The 19,766-nt window shown below is 37.2% G+C and overlaps 1 protein-coding gene across 5 annotated transcripts in view; it reads right to left on the bottom strand.

Moving 5' to 3' along the window:
- Positions 1-19,766, bottom strand: part of PRCP (prolylcarboxypeptidase) — a 70,488-nt gene that overhangs the window by 8,014 nt on the left and 42,708 nt on the right. For all 5 annotated transcript variants that reach the window (XM_061202797.1, XM_061202794.1, XM_061202793.1 and 2 more), the window contains 5 exons: positions 18,635-18,816; positions 18,241-18,398; positions 17,359-17,531; positions 2,115-2,279; positions 978-1,165 (listed from right to left, as the gene is read on the bottom strand). In XM_061202797.1, coding sequence (XP_061058780.1) covers positions 978-1,165; positions 2,115-2,279; positions 17,359-17,531; positions 18,241-18,398; positions 18,635-18,816 — 866 coding nt within the window. The remainder of the gene's footprint in view (positions 1-977; positions 1,166-2,114; positions 2,280-17,358; positions 17,532-18,240; positions 18,399-18,634; positions 18,817-19,766) is intronic.

Below are 19,766 nucleotides of genomic sequence, written 5' to 3'. Positions count from 1 at the left end.
AAAGAGGCTCTTTTGCAAAATGGGCAGTGCCACTGGTCTAAACCCAGAGAGTGATCCTTCAGTCAAAACAGCATTCCTCACTCCTAAAAGCTACTGGCCATGTCTAGAAGGTCAAATGTGACTCTGTTTAGAAGAGTTTGTAAAAGAATGACAGTTACAATGTAAACAATAGGTCCAGGTTGAGGGATATGTATGGGTATCTCTCTACTATCTCCATATAGATTTGGGGAAATTTTTTAATTAAATGGTTGCTATTTTAATAACTAACAACCTAATATTCAAGCCAAAACATGGAAATTTTGAAGTCGCAATCAGACACATAGAGTCTACTCAATTAACTCCAATGTGAACCAATACCAAATATGACACTACTAGTGCAGCAGTGTAACAGAAGAACAAACACTGGTTTCACAGTCAGACACGCCAAGGTTGAAAACTGACTTTATCACTTGGTAACTAAAACAAAGCTGGATGAGTTTTGGCAAGTGACTGCTCACAGTGACCTTCACTTTTCTCCTCAGTAAAAAAGGGACTATAAAAACTGCTTCCAAGGGTTGTTGTGAGAATTGAATTAAGTAATTTATTTAAAGTGCCTCATACAGTGCCTGGGACAGAACAGAGTGGGCACTTCAAAAGTGTTTGTTAAATATATATTAAAATTTTTTATTACCATTGATAACAATAGTAACACAAATTGAGAACAACAGATGATGCTTCATTTTGTGTTGGAGAGTATTTTTTTAATATTTTAACTTTGTTGCTGTTGTTTTTAAGCCTTTAAGCATACTGGTAATAGAGCAAAAATTCATATCACCTCTCAGCATCCTCTGTCTTTCAAGGAGTAGAAAAACATGATGGATACCACTGCTGTATTCTATATCGTTGTAACTGTGCAGCATTTTCCTGGTTCTCTTTTCTCAGCTATTCTAAAAATGTCTCCATCAACCAAAGTTTTCTTTGGATCAGCAAAAATTCACCTGAAAATGATGTTCGTGTGCGAACTGATGTTTTTGCCTCCATACATAGTAGGGATCCAAGAGGGCCTTGGTTTCACACCCCACTGTTTAAAACAGTCATCAGAAAATTCCTTAAAGTTCCACGAGTGAGGTTCGAACATGTCATCAATACCATTAGAACAGAAGGGCATGACCATTTCCGTGCAGGTCTGAAAAAGCAAACCAGGAGAGATTCCAGTGAGAAGATGAGGTATAAAATGTTAAATAAATTGTCCAAGATCATAAAGCTTATAAGCAGTAAAGCCAGGGTTTGAACTCAGGCAGTCTGGCTTCAGAGCCCCTGTTCTTTATGCCATACCACCTCTCATTATTCCTGGAAAGGCTCAGCTGAGAAGTCACAGAAGTTGGGGCTATACATTCCTTCTTTGCAAACTGCTTCATTTCACATCTATTGTCATATTTAATCCTCAAAACAACTCTGGAGGAAAAGTATTACTATTATTATTACTAGTCTCATTGTACAGACGAAGGAAGGAATGGAGGCTCAGACAGAATCAAGTTAGACTCCCCCTTCTTTTCTGTGTCCATAAAATGCTACCTTTATAGGACTTACCAAGATCTATTGTAACATTAGTTTAGTTACCTATCATTTCCACCAAGCTATATTTGATGATTAGATCGTATCTCATTTACCTTTGTGTCTCTGGAGCCTAGAAAAGTGCCTGACTTGTGGTAAGTACTCAGAATATATTCTGTGATGATTAAATACCAAACTGAACTAGTATATATAGTATATATAAGACAGATAAACAACAAGGTCCTACTCTATAGCACAGGGAACTATATTCAATATCCTGTGACAAACCATAATGGGAAAGAATATGAAAAAGAATATATATATGTATAACTGAGTCAATTTGCTGTACAGCAGAAATTAACACAACATTGTAAATCAACTTTACTTCAGTAAAATAAATTTTTTAAAAATGGAATTGGTATTTAATGAATGTATGAATGAGGAAACTTACCCACAGTCTCAAAGTATAAGGTAACAGAGCTCAGATTTGGATCCAGGTGATAAAATCTTGCAAATTCTCTGTTATAGCACAACTATATCAGTGAAAAGTAAGTTCCACTTGGGGAAATATACACACTTACCTGATAGCTCCAACCCAGGGCTCCCAGACTGCTGGTTGCTGTCTCTGATATATTCAGGCATCTCGCCTGGCCCGAATAATTGTAATATACATTCAGAGCTTGGAAAATATTCTGCAGCAGCCATGTATCAGATACATTGGGATTTTTCAAATACTGGCACACTACCTGTCATTTTAGAGAGATAAAAGGGAGAAGAGTCGAATATAAATATAAAATTACAGTTTAATTAAATAAAGAAGAAATATGAGTTTGATTTGATCATAAAACAATCTTAAGCATCTAATGGCATTGCCTGACAATTTCTGTCTATTGCATATAACCACCTTCATAAATGAATAAACCTTTCAAATTACTCTCCAAACTATAGAAATAAACCAAAGTCATTTGCATGGTATGCAAAGTCCTCCCCATTTACCACTCTAGGTTTATCTTCTGCAGCCTTTGCTCCAGCCTAGCAAAACCATTCCCACCACACCAACTTCTTTCCCTCCTCACTGCCTTCGCTCACACTGAAATGCCCTTTTCCCACTCTCCCACTCCACTATTGCCTGGAAAACACCAACTCATCTTCCTCAACGCAGCTCAAGTGTCACCTCCTCTATGAGGCCATTGTTGCCTATGCCCTCAAGTCAGACAGAACTAAATCACTCCCTTCTTTGTGCCTCCTCATCCTGTGCCTATTTCTATCAGAGCTGATACCGCACTCATTTGATTCCAGAATGTCTCCCTTGGCACTTAGCAAGGCATCTGGCAGCTAAATGTTTGCTGAAAGAATGACTGTATTTTTATGAAAATGCAAAATTTATGAAATTTCTTTTGGAAAAACTACACCAAGCTCCTACGTCTGTAACATTATAAGAAGCATATCAGGCAGCTCCCCAGTTCAAAATACTCCTAACCCTCGACTATAATCAGAGCTAAAAGTCACAGGTAATACTTGGGGTTGGGAGCGAAGGCAGGACTCACTAGTCAGGGACATGGGGAAATATCAAGGTTATGAAAATATTACTTATCTTCATAGGGGTCTGGATTATACAACAAACAACACACAATTTGTATGTAAATTTTACCTCAAAAAATTATAAACAAATATTGAACTCTAGATAGTGATGTTAAAGCTGAAGTATACAGTCTATATTTCATTTATTTCTCCTCTAATCTTTCTTTCTTTCCTTCTACTGACTTGGAGCTTCACTTGTTCTTTTTCTAGTTCCTTGAGGTGTAAATTTAGATTGTTTATTTGAGACTTTTCTTGTTTCTTGAGGCATTTATCACTATGAACTTCCCTCCCAGAAGTGCTTTTCCTGCATCCCATAAATTTAGGTATGTTACATTTCCATTTTCATTTGTCTCAAGGTATTTTTTAAATTTCTCTTTTAATTTCTTCTTTGACCCATTGGTTGTTCAATAGCATGTTGCTTTATCTCCAAATATTTGTGAATTTTCCAGTTTTCTTTGTGTAATTTATTTCTAGATTCATACCACTGTGGTTGGAAATGATGCTTCATATGATTTCAATCCTCTTAAATTTACTAAGACTTGTTTGTGGCCTAACATTTGATCTATCTTAGAAAATGTTCTATGTGCACTTGAGAAGAATGTATATTCTGTTGCTTTGAGATAGAATGTTCTATAAATATGTGTTAAGTCCATCTAGTCTAATGTGCTGTTTAAAACCAATGTTTCCTTATTGATTTTCTGCCTGGATAATCTATCTATTGATGTTAGTGGGGTATTAAAGTCCCCTACTGTTCATGTACTGCTGTCTATTTCTCCCTTTAGTCTGTTAATATCTGCTTTACATATTTAGGTTCTCCTATGTTGGGCACATAAATATTTACAAATGTTATATATTCTTGTTGAATTGACTCCCTTATCATTATGTAACACACTTCTTTGTGTATCATTATAGTCATTATTTTAAAGTCTATTTTGTCTAATATAAGTATAGCTACCCCAGCTTTCTTTTGGTTTCCATTTGCATGGAATATCATTTTCCATCCCTTCACTTTCAGTCTGTTTGTATCCTTACATCTAAAGTGAGTCTCTTATAGGCAACATATTGATGGGTCTTGGTTTTTTATTCATTCAACCACTCTATGTCTGTTGATTACAGAATTCAGTCCATTTACATTTAAAGTAATTATTAATATGTATGTGCTTATTGCCATTTTGTTCATTGTTTTCTGACTGTTTATGTAGCTCCTCTAGCTCCTTTCTTTCTTTTTCTCTTGCTCTCTTCCTTTGTGGCTTGATGACTTTCTTTAGTGGTATGTTTATATTCCTCTCTCTTTATCTTTTGTATATTTACTATAAGTTTTTGTTTTGTGGTTACCATGAGGCTTACATATAACAATTTATATCGATAACAGTCTATTTTAAGTTGATAACAACTTAAGTTTGATCCCATTGAAAAGCTCAACATTATTACTCCCCCATTTTATAATTCTGAAGTCACATTCTAGATCTTTTTCTCTTGTGTATCCTTAACAAGTTACTGTAACCATAGTTATTTTTACTACTTTTGATTTTTTTGGCCTTCATACTAGCTTTGTAAGTAATTAATCCACTACCTTTACTATATATTTGCCTTTCCAGTGAGATTTATTCTTTCATATGAGTTCTTGTTACTACTTAGTGCCCTTTCTTTTCAGTTTAAAGAAGTCCCTTTTAACATTTCTTATAAGGCTGGTTTAGTGGTGATGAACTCCTTTAGCTTTTGCTTGTCTGGTAAACTCTATCTCTCCTTCACTTCTGAATGATAACTGCCAGGTAGAGTATTCTTAGTTGAAAGGTTTTTTCTTTCAGCACCTTATATACTGTGTCTTTCCCTTCTGGCCTGCAAAGTTTCTGCTAAAAAATCTGCTCATAGTCTTATGGGAGCACCCTTGCATGTAACAAATTGCTTTTTCTTTTGTTGTTTTTTAATATTTTCTCCTTGTCTTTAACTTTTGATATTTTAATTATAATGTGTCTTGGTATGGGTCTGTTTGGATTCCTCTTATTTGGAACTCTCTGGGATTCCTGGATCTGGAAGATTAGGGAAGCTTTCACCTATTATTTCTTCAAATAAGATTTCTGCCCCTTTCTCTCTCTCTTCTCCTTCTGGGAACCCTATGATGTGAATGTTAGACCACCTGATGTAAATGTTAGTCTATAAGTCCCTTAAGCTATTTTCACTTTTTTTCATTCTGCTGCTCTGACTGGGTAAGTCCTACTGCCCTGTCTTTGTGTTGACTGATCCTGTCTTACGTTTCATCTAATCTGCTGTTGAACCACTCCAGTGTAATTTTTTTCAGTTATTGTATTCTTCAGATTTGTGACTTCTACATGGTACTTTTTTTATATTTTCCATCTCTTTGCTGAAATTCTGTGTTCAGCCATTCTTCCCCCCAGTTCAGTGAGCATCTTTATGACCATTACTTTGAACTCTTTATCAGGTAAATTAATATCTCTCTCATTAAGATTTTTTTCTGAGGTTTTATCTTGTTCTTTCATTTGGAACGTATTCCTCTATTTCTTCATTTTGTTTGACTCTCTGTGTTAGTTTCTATATAGTAGAAACAACCACCTCTCCCAGTCATGAAGGAGTGGCCTCGTGTAGGAGATGAACCTTGTTGTTCAACCCTGCCTTAGCTCTTGGGTGTCTTTCAAACCTTTGTGCTTATCCAAGCAGCCTATTATATTTTTAATAACTCCAAGTAGTTGAGAACATGCCAAAACCTGTCAGCATCCCAAAAGGGAGGATCTTAGCTCTTTCTTTCAGGATGACTAGAAGCCAGACCCTCAAGCACCAGCTTTTAAAAGTATGCAAATATATACAGTGCTGTGGGAATACAAGCATGAGCCCTGTTGGCCACCAGAGTCAGGTGATCTGGAAGTGTCCACTGGGCAGTCACAAAAAACAGGGCTCCAGATGAGTGTATAAGCTCTTTTCTAGGTGATATCAGCAAGCTGAAGCAAGGCAGAGGGAATGCACCAAGATGGCATCCATGGCCTACATTCCTTAAGAGCAGCTTTGCAGGCCACTAAATACATGTTAAACCTGAAGCCTGCCCCTCAGGCAGAAGCTCCAAACAAGCAAAGAAGTCTCCTTCACAGAAAGACTGGGGGGTGTACCTCAGTCTGCTGTCTATGCAGTGCCCTGAGGGTGGCAGCCTGACAAGAACCATATCTCCAATAGCACAGTCCCATGGGACTCAGGAATGCAAGTCCCACCCCCCCAGCCACCAGAGCCAGGTGATCAAGGGGTGTCCCCTGGGTGGGAGCCACAAAAACTGGGGTGCCAGACATAAAAACCAGGGCACCAGACACATGTAAAGCTCCCCTCCAGGAAACACTGGCAGTCTGGAGCATGGCAATAGAAAAAAAAGAAATTAATAAAACTAAGACCTGGATCTTTGAAAAATAAAATTAGCAAATCTTTAGCCAGAGTGACCAAGAAAAAAAGAGAGAGAGAACTCAAATAAATAAAATCAGAAGTGAAAGAGGAGATACTACAGATCCTGTGTATTTCTGATACCACAGAAATACAAAGGATCATAACAGAGTACTATAAAAAATTATGTCATCAAATTCAACAACCTAGAAGAAATGCATAAATTCCTAGAAACACGCAGCCTATCATGACTGAATCATGGGGGACTTCTCTGGCGGTCCAGGGGTTAAGACTCCACGCTTCCACTGCAGAGGATACTGGTTCAATCCCTGGTTGGGGAATTAAGATCTCACATGCCATGCAGTACAGCCAAAAAAAAAGACTGAATCATGATGAAACAGAAAATCCAAACAGGCTGAATACTAGTAAGGAGATTGAATCAGTAAACAAAAACCTTCAAAAAAAAAAGTCTACTGAGCCTGCGCGTCTGGAGCCTGTGCTCCGCAGCAAGAGGCCGCGATAGTGAGAGGCCCGCACACCACGATGAAGAGTGGCCCCTGCTTGCCGCAACTAGAGAAAGCCCTCGCACAGAAACGAAGACCCAACACAGCCAAAAATAAATAAATAAATAACTATGCCCTACGACTTAAAATGAGCAGCTCTCCCTGTAGCTGTTTCAGGTTTAAAAAAAAAAAAAAAAAGTCTAGGACCAGATGGTTTCACTGGTGAATTCTACCAACATTCAAGGAAGAATTAATATCAATCCTTCCTAAACTCTTCCAAAAATATAGAAAAGGAGGGAACACTTCCAAGTTCATTTTACAAGGCCAGAATTACCCTGATACCAAAACTACATAAGAATGCCACAAGAAAAGAAAATTACAGGCCAATATCCCTGATGACCATAGATGCAAAAATCCTCAACAAAATATTAGCAAACCAAATTCAAGGATACACTAAAAGGATCATACACCATGATCAAGTAGGATTTATCCAGGGAAGCAAGGATGGTTCAACATCAACAAATCAGTCAATGTGAACCACCATATTAATAAAATAAAGGATAAAAATCATATGATCATCTTAATAGATGCAAAAGAAGTATCTGACAAAATTCAACATCTATTTATGATTTAAAAAAAAAACTCTCAACAAACTGGGTATAGAGGGGACATACTTCAACATAATTAAGGTTGTACATGACAAGCCCACAGCAAACATCATACTCACAGTGAAAAGCTGAGAGCTTTTACTCTAAGATCAGGAACAAGACAAGGATGCCCACTCTCACCACTTTTTTTTTTTTTTTTTTTTAATATTTTATTTATTATTTATTTATTTATGGCTGTGTTGGGTCTTCGTTTCTGTGTGAGAGCTTTCTCCAGTTGCGGCAAGTGGGGGCCATTCTTCATCGCGGTGCGCAGGCCTCTCACTATCGCGGCCTCTCTTGTTGCGGAGCACAGGCTCCAGACGCGCAGGCTCAGTAATTGTGGCTCACGGGCCCAGTCGCTCCGCGGCATGTGGGATCTTCCCAGACCAGGGCGCGAACCCATGTCTCCTGCATTGGCAGGCAGATTCTCAACCACTGCGCCACCAGGAAAGCCCCCACTCTCACCACTTTTATTCAACACACTATTGGAAGTCCTAGCCAGAGCAATTAGGTAAGAAAAAGAAATAAAAGGCATCTAAATCTGAAAGGAATAAGTAAAACTACCTCTATTTGCAGATGACATGATATTATATATAAAAAACCATAAAGGCTCCATCAAAAAACTGTTAGAGGAAATTCCCCGGCAGTCCAGTGGTTAGGACTCCACACTTCCACTACAGGAGGCATGGGTTCAATCCCTGGTCAGGGAACTAAGATCCCACAAGCCATGTGGTGTGGCCAAAAAAAAACTGTTAGAAAAATTAATGAATTTATTAAGAAAAATCAATGAATTCAGTAAAGTTGCAAGAAACAAAACCAACATACAAAAATCTTCTGTGTTTCTATATACTAATAATGAACTATCAGAAAGAGAATTAAGAAAACAATCCCATTTACAATTACATCAAAAAGAATAAAATACCTGGGAGGAGGTATTTTAGACATGAAAGACCTGTATATTAAAAAATACAAGACATTAATGAAAAAATTGAAGAAGACACAAATAAATGAAAATATATTTCATGCTCATGGATTGGAAGAATTAGTATTGTTAAAATATCCATACGCAAAGCAATATACAGATTCAATGCTATCCTTATCAAAATTCCAATGACATTTTTCACAGAAATAAAATTTAAAATTCTAAAATTTGTGTGGAACCATAAAAGACCCCAAATGGCCAAAGCAATCTTGAGAAAGAACAATGGTAAAGGTATCACACTTTCTGATTTCAAACTATATTACAAACCTGTATTAATTAAAACAATATGGTACTGGCATAAGAACAGACACATAGATAAATGAAACAGAATAGAGAGACCAGAAATAAACCCATGCATATATGGTCAATTAACTTAAGACAAACAAGTCAAGAATATACAATGGGGGGCTTCCCTGGTGGCACAGTGGTTAAGAATCTGCCTGCCAATGCAGGGGACACAAGTTCGAGCGCTGGTCCAGGAAGATCCCACATGCCACGGACCAACTAAGCCCGTGTGCCACAACTACTAAGCCTGCGCTCCAGAGCCCGTGAGCCACAACTCGTGAAGCCTGGGCGCCTAGAGCCCATGCTCTGCAACAAGAGAAGCCACCACAATGAGAAGCCCGCGCACCGCAACGAAGAGTAGCCCCCGCTCACCGCAACTAGAGAAAGCCCGCGTGCAGCAACAAAGACCCAACACAGCCAAAAATAAATAAATAAATTTTAAAAAAAGAATATACAATGGGGAAAAGATAGTCTCTTCAATAAACAGTGTTGGGAACATTGGACAGCCACATGCAAAATAATGAAACTGGATGACTATCTTACACCAGACACAAAAATTAACTCAAAGTGAATGACTTGCATGTAAGACCTGAAACCATAAAACTCATAGAAGAAAACATAGGTGGTAAGCTCCTTGACATAGGTCTTGGCAATGATTTTTTTTAATCTGACACCAAAAACAAAAGCAACAAAAGCAAAAATAAACAACTGGGATTTCATCAAACTAAAAGCCTCCTGCATAGCAAAGGAAACCATCAACAAATGAAAAGGCAACCTACTGAATGGGAGAAAATATCTGCAAATCATATATCTGATAAAGGGCTAACATCCGAAATACATAAAGAACTCATACAACTCAACAGCAAAAAAAAAAATCCGATTAAAAAATGGGCAGAAGATCTGAATAGACAGTTTTCCAAAGAAGACATACAGATGGCCAACAGGTATATGAAAAGATGCTCTACATCATTAATCAAAAGGAAAATGCAAATCAAGAGTACAATGAGATATCACCTCACATCTATTAGAATGGCTATTATCAAAAAGACAAGAAATAACAAGTGTTGGCAAGGATGTGGAGAAAAGGGAACCCTGTGCACTGTTGGTAGGAATGTAAATTGGAACACCACTTTGAAAACAGTATGGAGGTTCCTCAAAAACTTAAAAATAGAAATGCCATATAATCTGGCAATTCCACTTCTGCGTATTTACCCAAAGAAAACAAAAACACTAATCCGAAAAGATATATGCATCTCCATGTTCATTGCAGCATTATTTACAATGGCCAAGATATGGAAACAACCTAAATGTTCATCAATGGATGAATGAATAAAGGAGATATGGTACATGTATACGATGGAATATTATTAAGCCATAAAAAAGAATGAAATCTTGCCATTTGTGACAACATGGGTAGACTTTAAGGGCATTATGCTAAGTGAAATCAGTCAGACAGAGAAAGACAAATACTATATGATCTCTCTTATATGTAGAATCTAAAAAAAAAAAATTTTTTTTTTTTTTTAATTTAAAAAACCATGCTGGGACCTCCCTGGTGGTGCAGTGATTAAGAATCCGCCTGCCAATGCAGGGGACATGGGTTTGATCCCTGGTCCGGGAAGATCCCACATGCCGCAGAGCAACTAAGCCCGTGCGTGAAAACTACTGAAGCCCTCGCACCTAGAGCCCGTGTTCCGCAGCAAGAGAAGCCACCGCAATGAGAAGCCAGCGCACCGCAACGAAGAGTAGCCCCCACTCGCCACAACCAGAGAAAGCCTGCGGGCAACAACAAAGACCCAACGCAGCTAAAAATAAATAAATAAATTTATACGTAAAAAAAAGAAAGAAACAGAACTGAACTAAACTGAAAGCTGCAAAAACCTATCAAACCTAAAGCAATAAGGAAATGCATGTTGAAGAAAAAAGGCAAAAGATTGTTTTACTATTCTGACAACTCTCAATTATTCATGGTAAGTCAAAAATACCTAATTGCATAGCCCTTTTCTCAGAAAATGTTCCTGAGAAATATGCCAATTAGAAATACTCAAGAATATATGGAAATCAAGAACCAATCATAGAATTTATTAAACTATCTAATGCCAACAGTTGATCAGCATTCTTTCCTGCATGGGGACACCCCCATTGGACTTAGCTCTTGCAAAATGCAGCACAAAACTACGGAGTAGACCCATGCAATGCAGAGAAGAGCATTATGTTCAAGCACAGCATGGTAGATGAGGCCGGGTGACAGTGCAAGCTGGGCAGGGGGAGAAGGGAGCGCTGATGTGCAGCAACAAGTGGCCTAAAACTCTCGAAGAGAACAGTAACAAGTGAGTGTGACTCACATGCTGGCATCGGATCCCCTCTCGGAGCTAGAACACTGGGCCTCTGTCAGGCAAAGAAAAGGAGTCCCTATGAATAGCCATCTCTGCAAACAGCAGTTACTGTCACTCCCTAAAAGACACAAGCATGGCTGGGGACTGGCACCAGCTGACAATACTTGGGTTTTGGCAGCCCCACTTACACAGAGAGAACGTCCTGGTCAGAAACTTGGCCTCTGCTGATAGAAATTCCATGTCCAGATTAAGGGCAATCCTGGGCCCACTGTCCTCTGTGAGGTCAGAGCACCCTTGGAATACTGTGTCCAATTCTGAGCACCACACTCTAATAAGGACACTGACCAACATGAGGAAATTCAGAGGGGAGCAATCAGGATGGGGAGTTGAGGAATAGTTGAAGAAACTCTATAATTGGTCATTTGAATCATTCCCAATCTTTTATTATTGCAAGTAAGGCTACAATAAATATCCTTGGGGCTAAATCTATCTATCTATCTATCTATCTATCTACCTATCTACCCATCTACCCTTGTTTTCTTGAGATAAATTCTTAGAGGAATTACTGGTTTGAAGGAAATAAACATTTTTAAGGCCTTTGCTACATCATGTCAAACTGCCTTATAGAAAGGAAGTACCAGTTTATAATTCTACCAGTATGATAGAGAGAACGACTGAAAAATATCACTTAAAATTTGTTTACAAATATTTAAAATAAGAGAATTTTGTTATTTTAGGTGTTTCTATATTTCCTCTCTAACTCAAAGATTCTGTGAGTCTAAGCATCATCCTCTAGATAAAAGATACACTCTCTACATTTCTCTATGTACAGTTGACCCTTGAAAAACACAGGTTTGAACTGGGTGGGTCCACTTATACACAGATTTTTTTCAATAAATATATAGTCAGCCCTCCATATCCCCAAGTTTGGCATCCATGGATGGACATTTCCACCTGAGGTTGATTGAATTCATGGATGGGAAACCCATGGATACAGAGGCCCAGTGACTATACTACACCATTTTCTATAAGGGACTTGAGCTTCCATGGATTCTGGTATACACAGGGGCTCCTGGAACCAATCCCCTGAGGATACCATGGATACTGAAGGAAGACTGTATTCCATTAAGAATTTTAGTAGCCAAGAGTAAATAAAGTTTTCCCAAAAATACTTAAATTATACTAGCAAAACCTCAGCACTATTCCCATGCTTATTCAAAGACTAGTAATTCAACAGGAGATATTCATATACCTTTATTAAAGATCTATAGGATACACAAAATACTTATGTAAATGTTAAGCTGAAGCATATGAAATTGCCATGTTTATAAGTCAAACACAAATATTGGCACTTTTGGTTCAACCTCATATAATACTTCAGCTTAAGCCTGATAATTTGCAGGTATTACCCATCTGATGAGGGCAAGCATTTGGTCTGTTGATTATTTACTTAGGGACTGTGATCTAATCAGACAAGGAAAGATTCTCTGCCAACCACTTCCATCCAAAATACTCAGCACTGAGGTAGCCCCAGTACTACACTTTCCATTTACTTTGTAGACACTAGCAAACAGTGTCTTCTAAACAATTTCTACAAAAGGCACAGCATTCCTACTTAGACTATAAATCTACTGATAAGGGGGCAGCTGGGGCTGAGTCTGCTAGTAAAACTATTGACTATTCCTTGAGGTCAGGTGCTTTCCCTACAATGACCCAGGGAGAAACATAAAATAACCATCTGCATTTCACAGAGAAGGAAATAAGCTCAGAGAGGTCTGCTACAGATACACAAATTTAAAACTGTGAATATAAGTTCTGAACCCAAACTTTGGCTACAAAGTCCTGGTATACTAATGTCTCTTTGACATCATATAATAACAATTATATGCATATAACTAGCATCAACTTAGTGCTTACTATACACCAGGTCCTATTAAATCCTCATAATGACCCTAAGAAGCATTATAATTACTATTATCCCCATTTTGCAGTTGAGGAAATTAAAGCACAGAGAGGTTAAGAAACTTCTCCAAAGTCAAACAGCCAGGAAGTAGCAGAACGGGGATTCAAATGCAGACCCACTCTGAAGCTTCCATTTGTAACCACTACACTACACACACTCAACCTAGAAGTTATAAGAGACAAATAACCACACGAACAGTACCTAAACATACCTGTAGCCTCATGCTTAATTTTTTAAACAAATATTTTTTTATTCTTAGATTATATTTTTCTAAGTTTATTTGTTTTAGGTAGAAACTTAGATAGAAGGGATTCTGTGGCAATATAAAATTATAAAACTTCTTATTATGCAATAGTGAAAAGGAAACTGTAAAACAGTAGAGCAAAATGAGGTTCAGGAAATGGACAGACTTAATTCACTTTCTACTTCCTAGAACAAATGTGAACATTCAGGAAAAATGTAAAAAGAGCCTAAGAGGTCCATTTTAATAATTCTGTTTTAAAGAGTGTAGAAATTATGGAGATAGTAGAACGTTGTAATCTTAGTACCAAACTAATCAGCTCTGTACCCAAATATTTAGGTTCTGCCCTTCGACCTATGTACACCAGAGAAAGTAAAGATAATGAATTGTTTAAAAGCTTTAAGTGTCCCTGTACCTATGAGGATAAGCATTTGAATAAGAGAGAAAAAGAAGGCAAAGAAAATGTTTTTAAAGAAGAAGGAAAGAAGATAGGTTTAAAAAAAAAAAAAAAAGACCAATCTCTTCTCAGAGAGTATGGTCCATCCACATTAAAGAAAGGATTAAGCAGATACATTCAGCTTTTCTAACAGATTTTCTTTCTCTAAGGCTTCAATACGCCTCTCACCCTCACTCAGATAATCACATTAGTTTTGTCATTAAAAGCTCCCTTTTCATAGAATGCACCTAAACCGCTTAAACCACCCAGAGAGGTCGCATACATTATCAAACACCAGGACAAACGGAAGAGATTTTCCATCTTATATCTTATTATTTCACTGTATCTATCTGCATGCTCAGGAGGCTAAGCCAAAAGATTTGGTGAGTTATCAGCTGAAAAATGATTCCAAAATAGACAAACTCTACAGTATCCTTTAAAACTGGTCTTTAAGCTGAGAACTGAGAACTAGCAGTTTTTATGCTGACAGAGCAGTCAAATGACAGAGGGGTTTTCTATTTCCCTTTTCTCTTCTTCCTTGTGTTCTATCAGCCAAGTCCATGATTATTTCTGCATGAATGTTGCAGCTTCTGTTAACAGTAAACAAAAGCAAATGGAGTCTGAGTGTACATGGCTCAAAGATAAATTAGAAAGGATAATATTTGAGTTGACATGGAAAATGGCATTCAGTTGCTGCATGTGGATACTTCAGAACTGTACAAGGTCCAGGCAGAATTGGAAATCACCTGCTTTTTTTCATAACCCAACTATTACGTATTATCTCACCATCCTAAGCCTAAGTTACAGACTCAGAAAAGGACGACTGTTTGTCAGCCCTTTAAAAAGGAGGAAGTGTATCAGAGGGAGGAGGAGTCCTGGGTAAATGGAACTATCCAAGTGAAAGAGCAGTCCCCAACTGGGTAGTGTTCCAGGGATTAGGGGGTTGGGAGAACAGAGAGGGGGTCAAGAAAGGAGAAACAGAATGAACAGTGAAAGAAAGTGATCTGAAGCTAAGAGTTTGGAAGAGAGGCATGTAGTGGAAAAATTCTGAAATCAGATAGGATAAAATTAGAGATAGATGTAGGCAATGGAAGTTTCTCAAGCAAAAGGCAAAGAGAGACTACTTTCGGTGGGGTGCAGGCAGGAAACAGAATTATAAATATATCATAAGCAATCAAGAATTCCTTAATATGTCAAAAGAAAGGATAAAGTTGGTAAAAAAATATTAACTGGAGGAAATGACAAGAACAAGTCTTAGATAAAAAAAATAAAAGGTGATTGTGAAGCAAAGACACAAAGTTATCTTGCCTTAAAAATAAACTTTTAAAATATGTATGTACACAAAAGATAAAAGAAAGATTGTGCTAAATCAAAAACAGATGACAAAATATTTGAGATATACTCCACTAATTTTGAGTGATTATTTAGGAGAGAGCTAGGATAGAATATATATTTACGTTTAAGACTCAACAGCAAAATATCTCAAAAGGAACATTAAAGAAGCGGAGATAAAACCAGTTAGACTGTTCACTGTTCCAAATCATAAACAAATGAATATTAAAAAGCTGTATTCCTCTGGCATTTTTTCTAAGTCAGGGCGGCAAACTACAGGCCCCAGGCCAAAGCCAGCCCACTGCCTGTTTTATAAATAAAGCATTGTTGGAACATAGTCTTCCTCATTCATTTAAATATTGTCTATGGTTACTTTCTGCTAGAATTACAGAGTTGAGCAGCTGTGACAGAAACTACATGGCCCACAAAGCCTAAAATACTTACTATATAGTTCTTTACACATAAAGTTTGCCAACCCCTATTCTAAGTAATGAAGGAATTGCCCATATGTTTTTATCATCTGACAACTCAGTTGTTCTCCAAGTGGGCATAAAGATGCAAATGTAATTCTCACTTTGTACACAGAGTTCAAAGTTAAATCTGATAGTTGTCACACTGTGGCCAGCAATCTACCCAAATCTTCAGTCAAGTCTTCTAGTTCAGTGCAATGTGGGAGAAGATCATAGCCTCTGAACAATGGTAGACTCGAATTCAAATCCCACTTCCACTACCTCTTAGTTGAGCTTAAATATCCTCTCCATAAAACTGGAATTATAACTCTTTTTTCCCACGGTATTTTTGTGGGGATTAAATGAGATAGTATATATGAAAGTGCTTTGTAAATAGTAAAATAATATAGAAAGATAAGACATTATTAGCACATAGACATTTATGGAGACTAATCGGTTCAGATTTAGTTTTTTCTCATTATTTTGATCTAGGTTTTCTTACCATGAGAGAGATCTGCTCTTTAAAATAACTTTGTATTGTCAAAATTCAATTTAATTCAATATGCATTTACCTCTGGCTTGCTATGTGCAATATACTCACTGGTCATTCTACTTTTTAGATGAAGAACAATATCTCTAATAGCAAATGATCTTGTTCCATTTGGGTTACAAAGTTTTAAACAAGGTGTGCATTTAATAATTCAAAGGGACAGTTAAATTAAAAGTGCTTTTGAAACCTGGTTCTTGTATTACCAATTCTATCTACATTCACAGCATTCATTCTAGCTGTAGAGTCTGTTGTATTCTCTAAATTTAATAACCATCAAGTTGGCCAGCTTTTGTTTTTAAAACTACAAGCAATGCTCTTTACAAAGGAATGCTTAAAAAGAACACATACAATAAAGAATTCTGGCATGAAAAGAACCTTAAAATTTACTGTGTCAAGTGTCTTTAAATTTTCCAGAGTGTTTTCACATCCAATATTTTATTTGATCCTCAGCACATCCCTATTGAGAACATAGGCATTGTTATCCTATTGTGCAGAGGACGACACGGAGGCCCAAGAAGAGAACAGACTTGCCCAAGATCACGCAGCTGGTAAATGGTAGTTCTGAACAAGGAACCAGAGTCAGTGCTCTTTCCACTCTACCTTGCTGTGTGGGGATCATGCCTTTATGATGTATGTAGCACTTAGAATGTGTTAGCAGTTGACTGAATCATAGCACTTTGATAGCAGCTGCCATTTATTAAGCACGGACCATGTATTATATAGCTCTATGTGTCTCACATATATAAATTGTGTATATGAAGTGCAGAGCATAGAATTTGGTACATAGTAATTATTCCATTAACAGCAACTATTGGTCTTATTTCTAAGAGTTGGTTCTTAGTTCTAAGAGTTGTAATTCATACAACTCTGTAATCTATGCATTTTATCTCCATTATTCAAATGAGAAAACTGAGGTTCAGAAGAGCTAGGTAACATGTCCAAGTTTGAGGAACCAGAAAGTGACAAAAGCCAGGATTTGCCTAGGTTTGAGGTTTGACTAACTTCAGAGCCCCTTTGTCACTGGGACTTCCTCTGATGCTGAAAGTCAGAGAATGCACCAAAAAGAAAAAAAAAAAAAAAAAAAAAGGAGAGAGAGAGAGAAGTATGTGATTAAAAGTGATGAAAGGACATTCTCCTATTACCTTGATAGGCCAAGCAGGCAAAGGCTGTAAAAAGTTGGACTCATAAGGGTAGTCCACCATTGCCAGATTCACCCAGGTTTCAGAGATCCAGTCTTTCAAACGCTGAACATCCTGAGATTCTGTTAATGGAGTGCATAAGTGAAGGGCTTCAGAAAGCCAGTGCAAGCCAGTACCTGAGAATAGAATCAAATTGTTGGAATCTAATAAGCACTGCTCAACAGAAGGGCTTTACAGATCATTCATTCTTCACTTGGTATTTTAGAAAACTCAGTCTTCTATACAGTTTCTCCAAGAATGCTTTTTCAACATTCAACAAAATATTTTTAGAACTGGTTAATCTCGTGATAGATAAGTTGCCTTATCTATCTGCTGTATCATCATGAAGCTTACCAGAATTAGTATTCTGAATCATTCCCTTTTGTAAATAAACAAATGGAACATATAGAGCAATGAGAATGCATAAACTACAACTAAATAATACAAATGGATTTATCTGACAGTGCCGAGCAAAAGACAGCAGAGACAGAAAGTACATACTATGCAATTCTGATTACTAAAAAATTCAAGAGCAAGCAAAATTAATCTATGGTTCTAGAATGCAGGATAGTGATTAGCCTGATAAATGCAGAGGTAGTATCTGAAAAGGGCTTGAGGGGGTTTCTGAGGGGACTTCTTGATCTGCATGCTGATTACACTATATATTCACTTTGCAAAAATTCACCAAGCTGTGTACTTTGATTTGTGTACTTTTCTATATGTTATACTTAAATACATATGTTATAATTAAATATATAAAAAGTTTACTTAGAAAGTGGGAAGTGTTAAATTTTACACTTAAAAGGTAAAAAATCCCAAGATTCCATTCTCTTAATTAAAGCTTACCCTTTTCTGTGAGTCGACTAATGGCATCCCAGGACCTGCGGATACTCTCTGAACAATTTGGGCCACTTTTCCTAAAATCTGTAGTTACAATCTTCATAAATACACCACAAGGTACCATATTCTCAAACTGCCAGATGGGGGCAGAGGATGCAAGAGCTCTAAATGGTAAGAAGTCCAAGGAAGGAGAAAAGAAAAAAATGTAACTCATCGAATTCAAGTTTTAAAATTGAAACTTATATTGAACAAAAATGGTGAGAAAAATAACAGCTGTTAATGAAATAGAAATTAGAAATCTCAGTACAACAGAATAGAACATGTTTTACCCAAAACAAATCCCTACGTTTGCCTTGACAATTATTAAGAAAGTGCTCACATCCAACATAAGTGCATTTACCCAACCACGAAATGAGGATACTTCATCCTGAACCAGGCTGCAAGCATGCCACCGTAAGAGCCCCCTAGGGCAATGACAGGTTGATTTCTAGCTCCTGGGATTGTTCTTTTCAAGTATTTGATTAACTTTGCAAAATCAGCCAGAGCTTGTTCTGTTGTCAGAAAATTCAAGTGTCTGGAATCCTAAAGAAAAATAACAAAGAACATGGGTATAAATGTGCACATAATAGCAGCTTAGGCATAGCATAGATCCAGAAAAAAGCCAGATAAGCTTTTCTCCAAATAGAATTTCTAGGCAACTGAGTTAAAATGCCCAGTCAAAGCAATAGCAATGCTGATTTAAACTCATGAAAAAGTGACTTTAAGTTTGTGGGAAGAAGATAATGTATTTTGGATTCAAATGTAATTTCTATTAAATGCTATTTACCAAAGACCTTGTTGAGGTAGTAGAAACAGCAGAGACAAACTGTAAGTAACATTTAACAACAAATGTGATAGAATACAATACTAATTTTAACAGACAACTACTCTATTCTAACTTTTATTTCAAATCTTGAAACATTTACAATGGCTACCATATAGGCAAAGGTAAACTAAACCCTGTGGAAAACTGAAGTAAGAATCATCAGTAAAAATAAAACTCATCCTTCCTCATCAGAAAGATTATTATTATGTCTGATATACCAACAACTGGAACAAATCAGCCTGCCTGATGTACAAGTATAAAATTGGAGTTAAAAAAAAAAAAGAAAAACAGCAACCTATGGAACAACTATTTTGAGACATTGGAAAACAAGCAACACAAGACTTTGAGCCCTGAGAGAAGGATACTCTGCAAGTAAGTTCCACAATCATCTAGTTCTCTACCTAGGGAGAATTTCCTCATTGCAGTATAGGGAGGTGGAACTCAGAGTCCTGCTTAGCTGAGAAGACTAATGAAGTGTCTCCTTTGAAAAGGTGAAAACTAATTCTTCTCCTTTTGAACTTGGGCTGGACTTAGTGACTTGGCTCTAACACGAATAGAATGTGGCAAAAGTGATATGTGACTTCCAATATCAGGTCATAAAAAGCACTGCAGTTTCTACCTTGCTCTCTTGGATTGTCAACTTTGAGGGAAGGTAGCTGCCATGTCA

This window comes from Eubalaena glacialis, chromosome 10 (assembly GCF_028564815.1).
Source record: "Eubalaena glacialis isolate mEubGla1 chromosome 10, mEubGla1.1.hap2.+ XY, whole genome shotgun sequence".
In the NCBI taxonomy this organism is placed as follows: domain Eukaryota; kingdom Metazoa; phylum Chordata; class Mammalia; order Artiodactyla; family Balaenidae; genus Eubalaena; species Eubalaena glacialis.
Note: the sequence above shows the minus strand (reverse complement) of the source record. Positions and strands in the feature narration are given on the sequence as shown.